Here is a 13,860-nt window from a genome sequence, read left to right as displayed (position 1 = left end):
GGAGCATGCATGCGCAAGGCTGATAGCTGCTCTGAAAGATGCCACTGATTCCCGTAGGGAACACTTGAAGGAGTGGTGGAGATCATCCGCAGTTGGCCGGGTCGAGTAGGGAAGGTTGGAAGCTGAGCCCTTGCTGCTCGCTCGATTGAGGCCTTCCTCCGGGGCCTCCATCCTTAGCGCTAGCTGTTGTTTATCCAGAGCGATTTAGGGGGAAAGAAAGAGCAACATGCTTTGCAGAGCTGCTTCCGTACCTAGTAAAATCTTAGTAATTTTTTTTATATAACCATTCTGATCTCTTAATTTTGGAGGTAACCTATTCGGTCTTACCAATTCAATCTCGTGAAATTTTACCAGTCACGAGGATAAATTCATTTGAGAGACACATGAACACTCCACAGACCAACAACTCAACATCCTAGAAAATGCATCATTATTAGAGACAAATCATAGAGGTTTGGGAGACTATATTGATACTCTACCTTTGTATTGTAGCCCAAGGATAATAATCTCTTAGTAAAGTAATAAAGAAAAATTAATTTGTATTTATTTTAACGGTCTGTGAAAAAGGAATGACATGCACAAGAAAAAATCTTTAAAAAAAATGAAATAAACACATAAATTCATGTCTATCATTTCATTTTTTTTAGGTCCTATTATTTTACATATTTATCCTTTGTATTTCCTTAATTTTTTTTTGTGCATACCATTTTTAGTCGGTGAAAATTTACTTTGGTTAATTATTATTTTAGTCAAAGGATATTAAAAAAATAAAAAAATTGACTTATAATATTTTTCATAAAGAAAATTCTCTTATTTTTAGGAAGATTATAGTAACTACAACAATAACATTTAGTAGTTATTGTGAATTAATTTTCTTTTAATTTAATTTGGTAAAAAAATACATTATATAAAATCTCTTTATATATAAAAAATTATATCAATTTAGTTAAAATTATTTAAATATGATTAAAATAATTTTAATATAATTAAAATTATCATAAAAATTTTATAGCGGTCATAATAGTTATCTAATAGTTGCTATAACAATTTATGATGCCTTTACTCAAATTTAAATAATTTTAATTAACTTAGCAAAAAGATTTTTATATATAATACTGGGTAGTTATTATAATAATATTGAAAATAAAAATATATTAAGATGTTATTTTTTTCTCGTTAAAAGCAAAAAAGTTATCCTTTTTAATAATAATAATAATAATAATAATAATAATAATAATAATAATAATAATAATAATAATAATAATAAAGGGTGCTTTTTAATTATTTTTTTTTATTTTTGAATATAACTAAAGAAACTAATGAATAAATCTAGTCATTAATATATTTTCCTTTTCTCTTGCAGGAGCAAGTAATGAATTAATCTCACATAAAAATTAGAAATAACGCAGAAGCTTATTGATAAATCGAGGATATTATTTTATTTTATTTATGTTTTCACATGATTCAGGCTGAGATCATTTAAGACTAATTAAGAGGCCACTAACCAACGAACGACCCGTAAGAGTAAAAGAACAGGCTTCACCAACCCATCCACATCTACGACTACTTACCCCTACAACAAATATCAGCCGCTGGATCGGCAACTCGAATGTCTACATCAATCCATACCCGTCCACGGCACCACGGTGTTCTTCGTACGGGAGGCCCGCCCGGCATGGGGCCATACGGACCGTCGGATCTCCATCCCACCACGTGATCGCCCTCCATATCTTTTTGTTCCCTTCTCCGGAGATCAACGTGGGACGCGAATAAATATTCATTGTTTTTTTTTTCTGCTCCTAAAATCTAAATCGCCGCTTCTCCCCGTCGTCTTCCTTCTTCTGGCTTCTGCCTGTTTCTTCGTCCATCTCTCTCTCGCCAATCGCCCTCTTTCTCTCTGATTTGGACTAGGCGAATTTCGATCTTTCTTCTATAAGAATGCCTCCGAATCTCTGCTCCTTCGGCTTCGATTCGAGGCGTCGACCTTGTTATTCCGCATCCATCGTCCCCAGACCGATTGAATTGGGGTAGGCATCTGATTAGGGGTTCCAATCGAGAGGGTTTGGTGACTTTTTGCTTGATTTCTCTTTGATTTTGTTGAGGGAGTTGCAGAGTTGGAGATAGGAAATGTCGAATTTCCGGCGAGGGCTGGAGGAGCTGGTTCGTGGCCACATAGATGGGTGCATGACTGCGGCCCTTGCGTCTTGCGGTTCCTCCGCGGATGCCGGTGACGGCGAGGACGACCAACTCGCCGCTGGTGGCAGCGAAGGATCCGACCAGCTCTCCCGTCGCCGAAGGAGGAACGGCGACGACCAGGAGGAGACGTCCGCCGCTGCCCGTCTGCACTCTCGGATATTGAGTCGGTGGGTCGCGCGGCAGGCGGAGGAGATGATTACCACCATCGAGAGGAGGAACCGGGAGTCGGAGCTCATGGCGCTCGCCCGTCTCCACGCTGTGTCCATGCTTGACTCTTCGTTTCTTCGAGAATCGCGGCGGCCGCAAACTACCGTTGAGCGCCCCGCCGCGGTCCGGGCTTCCTCCGTTCTACAGAGGTGGCGCGAGCTCGAGGACGCGTCGGCTGCAGCTAGAGAGCGTGAGACCATGCGCTCTCCGTCCCCCGCCGCTACCCCACAGAACCTCCGGACTGGCGTCGAAAGCCTTAGCCGTGATGAGTGGATTGATAGCTCCGGGCTCGGCAGCAGCGTGAGCGATGACAACGGCAATGAGTTCCGCCGAGAGGGCAACCAGCCGTCTGGAATTGCAACCATACAGACAGAGACCACTGGTAACAGGGAGTCGAGTAGAGAGCAGTCGCCTGATTTTGGAGATGTTTTCAATGGCGAGCGGGAAAGGGTGAGGCAGATTGTTCGAGGGTGGGTGATGAGCACTGCAATGGCAGCCAACACAGCCTTGCGAGCCACACAACAGAGGAACGAGAGTCCCGGCAATGACTGGCTTGGGGAGATCGAACGGGAGAGGGTGCGACTGGTGAGAGAGAGGGTGCGTATGGTGAGCCAGGAAAGACATTCTCAGGTTAACAGAATAGGGGAGGCAGAGAGGGTTGCTTTAGCAACTGACCGAGTGGATCCACAAGAGCAAAGCCGGAGGGAGCAGCCAAGGCTACGTGGTAGACAGGCTCGACTCGATCTGATCATGAGAATGGTACGTGAAAGGGAAAGAGAGCTTCAGGGCTTGTCCGAACATCATGCAGTCTCTGCCTTTGCTCACCGCAATCGGATTCAGGTGGGTTTTACATACTCTTTTGCTTCAGTGAAGTAACTTAGACATCTATCTTTACAAAGAAAATCATGTTTAGTTATCCTAACACGGGACCATCTATTCCACAAAGCCATCTGCGCAGACATCTCTTGATAGACTGCCACTATACCAAAATTCAAAGAAATGTAACTTCACAACTATGATCTGGAGAAATTTTCTGGGTTTTACATTGTTTTGCAATTATTGCAGGTGGCAATAAGTGTAAAAATGTCCTTGAGTTGCTTCACAAAAATTGACAATTTCATCCGTGTTCTATATGATGCTATCGATAAAGTCTTACATTAAAACCATTGGTTGGATTAAGTTTGGATAATTGACGCTAATAGTTGGAACTCAGGAACTACTGCTATTATATGCTCTCAGTACAGTAACGAAATTAGAAATCTGTTCTCCCTAGATCTGATATTATGAGTCAATTCACCAACTTCGACTATGCCATAGTCATATAGTAGAATGTTAAAATACACTCAGGGAACAAATATCTTAATGGTAATTTGCTTTCTTTTCTCTTGATGCGAACATAAATGGTTGAAAAGACAGGATATTATTGGATATAATAGTTTGTATAGATATCAAAATACCAGGACAATATATTATTACATACAAGTCTGCTCCTCATTTGGATAATAAATCTGACACATTTAAGCACATACAACAAAAATCTATATCTAGAAATTGACCAAGTTTACATTTGAGGTTGATGTGTTCATTCAACTGGAAAAATGATTTACAGTGGGGAGTGAAACTTCCCACGTGCTTTTGGTTCACCACATTTTTGAGAGAGCAACAGTATATTAGCATATCTTGTCCTTATCAGAGAAGATCTAGCTAAAACTTCTCAGAATTTATTTATAAGTATTTATGATGTTTTAGGGCTGCATAGTCTTTCTTGTTGGTAAGTTGGTACAATTTTTCATCATTACAATTTGAGTAGTTCAAAAATGCTTAAGTCTGCTATTTCTTGATTAAAGACAAAGATCTTGCAAAAGTAAATGTAGTAGCTTTAGAGTTAAAGTGATATTTGTTTCCTGTCAAGCTATTATAATAACAAAATTTTAAGTCAATTTCAAAGTTCTAGATGTTGTAGAAGAAATTGAAGTAACAAATTTATATTCAATGCTTTGGTAGATTTTGTATTCACTAATGCTAAAGTTATTTGGATGCCGTCTTTGTAAGAAGACAGTCACTGTAACTGTAATTTTCATAGAACTGTAGTTCTATCTTCTTTTTATTCAAAGGGTTTGACATAACGGCAATTCCAAATGGATCTTGCATACCTTTTGGTCATCCTATTCTTCGCTTTCTCATTTTTTTTCTTCAAAACTTTGTGATCTTATTGCAATAAACCCGCATGACTTATCTACAAGAACAAGAGTGAGACCTCATTTGCACAACCCCTATGATTCAAACACCATTTTTTCCATGTTTCTTCAAAATGATTCATTGGTCAAGAACATGAATGCATGCAGGTTCTTCCTTTAGCTCCCTTTAGTATTTTAAGTAATAAAACATGTGATATATGTCTTCCCTATTTATGTAACCAAAAAGTGTTTATTATTTGAATTTCATAGAAAAATTGTAAGTTTGCTGATATGATAATGATTTGTATCTCTACAGTACTCATTAGTAATTTTTATGTCCAATACACTTTTGAAGCCCAAAGGTCAAACTTGGCTCATTCAACTAACTCATTTACTCTACTGAAATAACCTGAAATACGAACATGGTACCAGGACATTTGACTGAGATTTCTGTCTATGATTCAATCTTTATAATCAAGGAAAAGACTTCTGATCTTATCACCATGGCAAAGAATGTCATATTAAGTCAATTAATTTCTAAAGTAATTTCCAGGAACTTAATGTAAATGTTTGGTGATGTTTATGTTGCATTGACCAAAAGGTTAGATTGCAGTTTGATGATGTTTCAAACAATGAGTGTTACATTTTGTTTTTTTAAGAGTACATTTTCATATCTTCAATTTTCCTATCAAATAAATCATTCCTAATAGTTCAGAGGAAATACATAAAGAGTTTATTAGTGCAATTTTTTCTTGCTGAATCATGTAGGAGTTTATTGGCGCTATTACTAATGTTTGTTAGATGATGAGGACTGTGGCCAATTGAAAATATTTTCAACTGAAATTGAACTTCCTTTCTGCAACTTTTGAAAAGACTAAAACCTTTATCAGGCTTTGGGTGGGAACCTGTTTTTTCATTCAATTTTTGTTGAACAAAATCTCTGGATGGGTTTTATAGTTTTTTGTTATAATATGAAGATTTGACACTCTCCAGAAGGAAAGTTCTCATGGAAAATGAATTTCCTTCTTGAAGTAAATTATTGCTTTCCTAAATCATCTGGCAGCTTTACTCATTTCCTTTTTGACTGTTTGCTTTTTGTTCAACTTGCTTCAACCAGTTTGATTGTTCTATATTAATATCATTAAAATGAAATAATAATAACAATAAGCACTAAAATTTTTGTAAAAAGATGCATCAATGAAAAGAAGAAAAATAAAAAAAATGTAATAGCATTTAGAGATACAAACCCACCACATCAATTAATCTTAAGTTGTGTTTAACATAAAATTTGAACAAGAAAGTATGTAAAATAAAAAAGAAATGAAAATAGTAAATTTATATATAATAAATATAAAAATATATATAAGATAGAAAATACATAAATCTACATAAATTTATATTGATATTATGAAAACATTTATATAATAAAATATAAATAGAATGAGCTCGAGATTGAAGGTGCCAAATAGCTCGGCTGATATGGGCCTTGGAAGTTGTTGAAACCTACCCTTATAAATGGTGGCTAGAGGGCTTTCATATATGTCATCAAAAGGAGAAAAAAAGAATGGGCTCAAGGTCAGTCCATATGTGCTTGTCCCATAGTTATTTGAGGCATGAGACGCTCAAAAGCGCATAGGTGTTGTGGGGCCTGAGGCACTAGGCGCAAGGTGAGGCGCATACCTTATCGAAGTAAGGCACTTTAGGGATAAATTTTTGCAATTCAAACATATATAGGGAATTTTTGCCTAAAATATTTACTACAAAATTCAAATATTTCACCAACTATTAAACAATATTGTAAATGTAAAATTCACTAACATTAAAATATTGAAATAGTTTATCTTTAATCAAAATCAAATTTCAAATTAAAGAAAAAAACAAAATCAAAACTAATTTACAATTTGAATTTGTGAGGAATGGAAAAACAAAATTATTAGAATGCAAATTTTGAACTAATTTATAATTTGATTCTATGAAAGAAAAAAAACAAAACCGATAAGAAAACTTATGAACTTAAATTTGAGGAAAAGAACATACCGTTGTGACAAAAAGAAAGTGTAGCCAAATCTAGAAGACCGAATCTAGAAGATTGACGTTGACGTTGATGTTGATGTTGTAGGCGAGAGAAGAGTTCATGTGAGAAGAGAGGGGAGGGGAGGTTGATGCTGATTTTTTAGGGGAGAGGAAGAGTCATGCAAGAGACAATCAGTGAAATAAGTTTGCAAGGGACTAAGAGAGGTTGATGTTCATTTTCTAGGTTAGAGGAAGAGTCAAGCAAGAAAAATGTGTTGCATGCATGTAAGTTAATGCAACTTAATTAATTTAAAGGGTATTTAAAGACATGGGTTGGACTTTTTTTTTAAAAACAATAAAACTTCAATACAGTGAGGAAAATCATGCCTTAAGCTTGCCTTAACCTCTCAAAAGGTGCTTGCTTAAGCGCGTTTCATTCAAGTACTGTGCTTGGGTCATTGCTTGGGCGCAAATGGCGCGACACCTGGGTCATTGCTTAGGCACAAATGGCACGCCTGGCTGGGCTCGTGCTTTTCACAACTATGGCTTGTCCATGTATCTTAGTTTTTCTTTTGTTACATTAGCAGCTAGACACTACAATCTCATTTTATATGAATATTTGGAAGTATTATATTTGAAATAAAAGAGACTTATGTAGATAGTCTGTCCAAGTTTCATCTAGTCCTAGACAATTATGTGGTCAGGATTTTGATTTCTGCTACCCTACTGGTTGTGAATGAATCTATCATGCTGTAAAAATAAAGAACACGCCTTTTAGGACTTGACAACTGTGATTGCTCACACATTACTTGCAATTATGGATTACATGCCATTCTTTATTGTGGTACTAATTTTTACATCTTGACGTTACTTGGATATTTTGCAGTTAAGATGTTTTCTAATATGATGCACTTTTTGTGTATGGTCATCATACCTAGGCTTTGCTTGAAGAAAGGTTCTTGAGTAATTTTGCACAGAGTGAGGAACACTCTTCTGTGGTAGGTAGAGAATTCCGTCAGCTCGGCCAGTGTCCTCCTTTATCTGGGTTGAGGTATGCTATTCTTTTCATATAAGAGTTAATAGAATCAGTTATTTTACACACTTGGATCAGAATCCACAATTTATTACATTTTTACTGAAATTTCTATTGAAAATTTAGTTAGTATTTCATTAGGAGATTACCTGCAACATCACTCTATTTTTGCGTATATTTTATGTTTCGGAGATTTTTCTCTATAAAATAAAGACAATTCAGAGAGGCAAAATTCTAAGGTGGGTTTTTTATTTTCTCCCGTATCTGATTTTCCTTGCATTCAAGGTTATCATAATCATGGATTCACTAGGTTTCTATGACATACTGAATCTGCAGCATGGAGCTGATTAAATTAACAAATTTGTGGACAAACAAGTACTCATGAATTAAGAGAGTGTTTTTGTTTTTAAATTAGCTATTTGATCCTAACAAAGGAGACCAATGTAATCTAATCTGGTCCAAAAAATAAACCAAGATCTGAAGTACATTTATGCTATATTTTCATGGACTTTGAAATATAATTTTGTTTTTTTTTGTCACGAAACTTTGTTTAAGCACAGTTTATTTTGTTTGAATTATGTTTAGATCAGGTTATTGTAAAATCCAATAAAAGAGACTTCATCTCATTACATTAAGTCAATTGATAATGCATGTTTCCATATAGTTATGTAACATCTATAGAAGATACTTCATTTATTTTAAACATCAATTGAGTGCCTTTATATTGTTGTGGCATCATGATCGGTTATTTAAGGTTCCTATGAAGTTAAATCAGTTACCCCATATTTTTTATTGTTGAAGAAAGTTATATATATATATATATATACACCCCACCTGTGCGCATGTGTGCAACTGAGTGGGATTCCGGGTGCTCGGATCACTTCCTGGCAATAGTGCCCATCCGGAAGTGATTCGGGCACCTGGAATCCCACTCAATTGCCCACATACACGCAGTCAGGGTATGCAGCATATCAGAACTTTATATATATATATATATTACATTTATTTGACTTATATCTGGAATGCTGGAAGGGTAGTTAATGGTGAATCCTTTTTGTTACTAGGGAAGGATTGCACTCTCAAGAAGATCGAACAATCAGTCAATCTGGTGCTCTGAGCATTCAAGAAATTAATTACAATGGAAATGGTTCATCTTCTTCGAGTATGGTGGAAGTGTCAAATAATGACCTTGATCAAGACCGTGTGGATGATGAAAATGAGTTGTACGCATCGGCAAACCGAGTAACAAATCAGATGGAAAATGACACAGAAAGTGAAAATGCAGAATGGACAGAAGATGCAACCCAAGCAGAGGATTTGCAGGAGGATGCAGAACACGGAGAAGAGATCTGGCATCAATATACTGAAGATAGGCTAAATGAGAGTAGTGAAGATGATTATGAAGAAAGTTGGCAAGAAAACATAGACTATATGCAACCTCATGACACACCTGAAGGGAGTGCAGATAATACTCATGAAGAAGTGCATGAGTATTGGCGAGAAGATGACTCACAAGAGGCAGTACCCATATGGCAGGATGAATCTTTGGATTCACTACAAAATCAACAGTCCTTTACAGTCAGAAGAGTTAACAGATTTATTTTGCCTGATGATGATAATGTATATAGCATGGAGCTTAGGGAACTCTTAAGAAGGTCATTGTTAATCATTAAATATCTATGCAGAAAACATGCACACAAAATAATATATGCTAATTCAATTACCTTTATTTTGCAGGAGAAGTGTCTCAAATCTTCTCAGTAGTGAGTTTCGGGAAAGTTTAGACCAACTAATAGAGTCTTATGCTCAACGTCAGGAACGAAATCCATTTGATTGGGATTTACAAATGGCATCTGCATCAGGTTCGATAGAGGTAGATCAGGGACAACAAAGAGATGATTTAGTTCAAGATCAAATTGCTGTTAGTGTGGCTCCACCTACACTGCCATCTCCACCGGTGCCACCACCTCCACCCCCACCCCCACGACCATTATGGCACTCAACTTTGCACCACACAAATTGGACTCGACAAAGCTTTCAACATTCAGTAATTTCTCTCCCTATTGACTTACAAAATTTGCTTTCAAAACAATCAAATTTTAATCATTTTCAATATTCAGGATTGGAAATATTCATATGCACTTCACATGATTCATATTCCAATAAATTTCAAAGTATTATCACAGATGCTTCTTTTTAAACTAAAAAATTTGAAAGTATTTCTGATATGGTAGTTCAATGTCTTCAATTGCTTTTAAATTCTGTCATGGGAAAAATGGTTCTTGCCAAATTACCAAATATAACTTAGTGATTTTCACTGAAAATGAGTCACATTGAGTTCATGTGATTGTTTTGTCTGAAACATTGATGGCTTAGCAATTTAGGAGTATTGACTTGACTTGTTACAGGCTTCTTGAATAAAGAAGCCAAATTAAGGCTATTTAAAATCATGATGCTACATTAAGAGAGATGCTAAGAAGTCATAGCTTGAAATTTGCACTATACGAAGTGAGTCTTTAAAACTTGGGGAAGGTAATATTGTAGAAATAGTTAAGTTTATATTCACATAAAAATGAAACAAAACTTAAGTTAATGGAGCACGTAGGCAACAATTCCTTTGACCTTGATCTACGTAGAGATAGTTGAAGTAGTTCACTGATAGTCTGATCATGGATAGAGGCTAGTAGTGATTGTGTTTCTGCCCGCATAAGGTATGATTGTTGGTAGGCTGTTGGATCAAGAGTGGTGGTTGTTTGTGGTACTGCCTGTGTCTGCATAAGCTCATGGTTGAGTTGCAAACAGATACTGGTAGTGGCGGTGCTCATATCTTCCAAAAGTCTTCACACAAGTTTTGGTGGCTGGGTTATGATCAAAGACATGCTCCTCTCTGGCTTGTTTTGCCATTATGTTGCAGTATTTTTGGTAATCAGGTTATGAGCAGAGGGGCATTCTATCCACTTAGTTCTGGCGTTAGGTCATAGTGGCTTTGGCGGTTAGGTTTTGAGCAAAGCCCCCCTCTACTTAGTACTATGGACAAATCTGGATTCTCATATTTGAAGGGTCCTTGAACTGTTTGAGAGATCATGAAAAGCTCAATCTTCGTCTACCCCATTTTGTTGAGTGATCCAATTTTACTGAAGAAAGTTGAGATTGGTCCTCTTCGACTGTAGAAAGTGAAGCTGGTAAAATAATTCTGAAAAAAACAAATGTGCTATGAGTCTTCATATCTGGTGAGAGGGTGTAGCCAACCCAATCCCCACAGTAAACCTTCTGTTTAGAAGAGGAGGTAGAGATCTCAGCTTCTTGGGTTGCGAGCCATTGGTTGATTGGTCACCTGGAGGGATAGTGTGTGGGTTGAGGTTGGTGTCATGTCATGTGGTGCAAACAAGCATGTACCCTGCTTGCATAGATTGCTGGTGACTGTAATCGAGGAAGGTTTCTCTCCCGTTTGATATTGCTACATTTTGATCAATTATTTCTCCTTTGAAATGCAGATAGGTTTTAGGGAGGCATCACCGCTCAATCTCTTGTCAGTCATCTTTCTGTCCTCAACAGCGATGTCATTGTGTTTGTGCCTCACTTGGTCAACAATTTCCAGCTTGGCCTCGTGTAGGCAGCAGGAGGCAACAACTGGGAGAGCATGAGAGGAGAGTGAAGATATGGACTGAAAATATTGTTCTATATTATATTGTATAGAACTACAATGTATATTTATAACCCACTATGTCTATCTAAACAACCAATTCAATATAAATATAGGCATGAGATTAGGAATGTCTTAGACTAGTTTTCCTATGTCATCTGACGAAAGTTTCTTTTTTTGAAACATTCTCAGCCTGTCTAAACGGAACTAGAAGAGCTTTGTTATATCTTAACATACAATCTTTGTTGAATTTTCTCTGGATAGCATTTAGTTTTGGATCACTTTTCTTCTTATGCATGCTGATGTCTAATGAGTTTGATGTTTTTATCATTTACTCAAGCTCAGTGTAACATACTTATGATCCCTTGTTTTCTTTGGTTATTGCCGAATTGATGATTCTCTAGCATTATTTATGCAGGAATGGGATGTTATTAATGATCTAAGGTCTGATATGGCTAGGCTTAAAGAGGGAATGAATCATATGCAGCAAATGGTGGAGGCATGCATGGATATGCAGCTTGAGTTACAACGTGCAGTCAGACAGGAAGTCTCAGCAGCTTTAAATCGTCGCACTGGAGGACAAGGTTAGTAAAAGCTGTTTTAGTAATGAAGCAAATCTATTTCTGTATAAAAATGAGTCATCAGGCCATATAAACTTACTTTTTCATAGTTGAATTTCTAGTCATGTAAAAATAATGATATGATTCGATGTAAGCATCAAATCATGTGAAGATGCCAATCGGCTTTTCAGATCCAATATCCTTTACTTGGATTGGAGTAACTCAGGTTCCTGATCTGCTAGTACGAGGACAAATTGATATATGTAACTAAGAAAATAAATCATTGCAAATATCTGAAAAACAGGAGTCAAGGGTCGTAATTCAGAGTAGAAGTCAGGTTAAGCTGTGTGATAATCTCCATAAATATGGAGATGGATCTTGGTTGTTGTTAACTGATTTCTTGAATTACTAAATATGGCCTCAGGGGATTCCTGTTAAATCCAAGATCATTCTACTTTAGAATGGTTATTTCCTATTATAACGAACCATCTACTACACTCAAAAAGCTGTGAATATGCTTTCATAGGGGAGGAACAATTGCACTGGGAAGACACATCCAAATGGGGACAAGCAAGAAGAGGAACTTGTTGCATATGCTGTGATAGTCCCATCGATTCTCTTCTTTACAGGTGATCATTGTCTTTTCATGCGTTATGAACATTAAACCCTAATGCTTTAGTTTAATCACCATGTTGCTTCTTTGCATCAGATGCGGGCACATGTGTGCTTGTTCGAAATGTGCTAATGAGTTGGTTCGTACTGAAGGTAGATGCCCATTGTGCCGAGCACCGATACTCGAGGTGATTCGCGCCTATTCTGTATTGTAAAATAAAACCTAATCGCAGATGCAACAGCCATGAGGTTTTTAGGAATTAGGAGTCGGTGGCCTATCTGTATATAGTATTGAGAATTCTTTTGCGCTAGGCATACACTGATCATTAATTTTGAGATGCGGCAAACTTGAGTAAATTTGTTAAAAAGGGTCATTGGTTTTGCAATGTGGGAAGGTTGAGCAGACTTGTAAAGGAGCGGTCACTAATTTTGAGATGTTCCTAGGAAGTTCTGTAGACTTGTACAAGAGAAAAGGTTAGGCCATCATTGACATACCATAATGAAATTTATATTCCTTTTCAACATCCTTTCTCTCTGGGAATCAAGAACATTTCTGATATGCCTCCTAATAGGAATAAGCATGTTAATTCAGGCAAGTGATGATTTTATATGACTTTATTAGTTCATTTACGTGTTTATTCTAATTTTTGTTCGATAGTGTTTTCTTTTGCATTGTTTTCCCCATTGCAAGTGAACTTGTCTAGTTATTGGCATCCATTTGTAAGTTTAAAAAAAATAACATCATTTCTAATCCAATACTTTTCTGCAACAGCTAAAGTACAGAAAACAAGTTAAAGATATTATGATAATAAATTTTTTAATAACAATGAGTTGAGTGAACCTTATAAATTTGTATTTTCCTTTTTTTCTCAGATTGATAAAACTGAGCAAATCTTATATTATTTGATTTATATTTGGATCGAATCGTAACAAAAATGTTAAGGGACGGTGTCTGCTCAGTTCCGATTAGGTTGTACAGCCCCAAACACTTAAAGAAATATTTTTAAACAGCTAGAAGGGGAAGGGGAGGGGGAAGGTAGAAGGGGAAAGAATAACACATCATTTTCGAGGTTAGATCCTCTAGTCTGAAATCTTCTTGATTAGAGAAGATCCTGCATGTTCATTGGTGGAATGAACTGGATCTCACCTATTTAACAGGTAGGATATAGTTCACACATCCAATGAACATCTAGGGATCTTGGACTAGAGAGTCCCTGCCCACCATTTTCAATATACATGGTGCTCTTAATCTATTTTTTTATTTATCCCCTCTGAGGATCCTCTGGTTCAAAATCCCTAGACCATCCTTGATCTCTTATTTATTCATTAATTGAATAAATTGAATTCTATCTATTTAACAGATAAGATCTCATTAATTCAACCAAGGAATAGAAAGGACTTCCTTTATATCTGACCTCC

The 13,860-nt window shown here is 36.6% G+C and overlaps 1 protein-coding gene across 2 annotated transcripts; it reads left to right on the top strand.

Moving 5' to 3' along the window:
• The first annotated feature begins 1,798 nt into the window (after positions 1-1,798).
• On the top strand, positions 1,799-12,963 carry LOC122008004. 2 transcript variants are annotated; one of them, XM_042563567.1, is made up of 8 exons: positions 1,799-2,027; positions 2,113-3,243; positions 7,532-7,644; positions 8,691-9,281; positions 9,364-9,673; positions 11,688-11,853; positions 12,356-12,458; positions 12,539-12,963. In XM_042563567.1, the coding sequence occupies exons 2-8, from the start codon at positions 2,128-2,130 to the stop codon at positions 12,654-12,656; spliced, it is 2,517 nt and encodes an 838-aa protein (XP_042419501.1). In that variant the 5' UTR covers positions 1,799-2,027; positions 2,113-2,127; the 3' UTR covers positions 12,657-12,963. The 2 variants fall into 2 exon arrangements, with proteins under 2 accessions (XP_042419501.1, XP_042419500.1); XM_042563566.1 differs by having other exon boundaries at positions 1,799-3,243.
• The last annotated feature ends 897 nt before the right edge of the window (positions 12,964-13,860 follow it).

This window comes from Zingiber officinale, chromosome 8A (genome assembly GCF_018446385.1).
Source record: "Zingiber officinale cultivar Zhangliang chromosome 8A, Zo_v1.1, whole genome shotgun sequence".
Classification (NCBI taxonomy): domain Eukaryota; kingdom Viridiplantae; phylum Streptophyta; class Magnoliopsida; order Zingiberales; family Zingiberaceae; genus Zingiber; species Zingiber officinale.
This window is presented reverse-complemented; position numbering and strand designations above follow the sequence as displayed.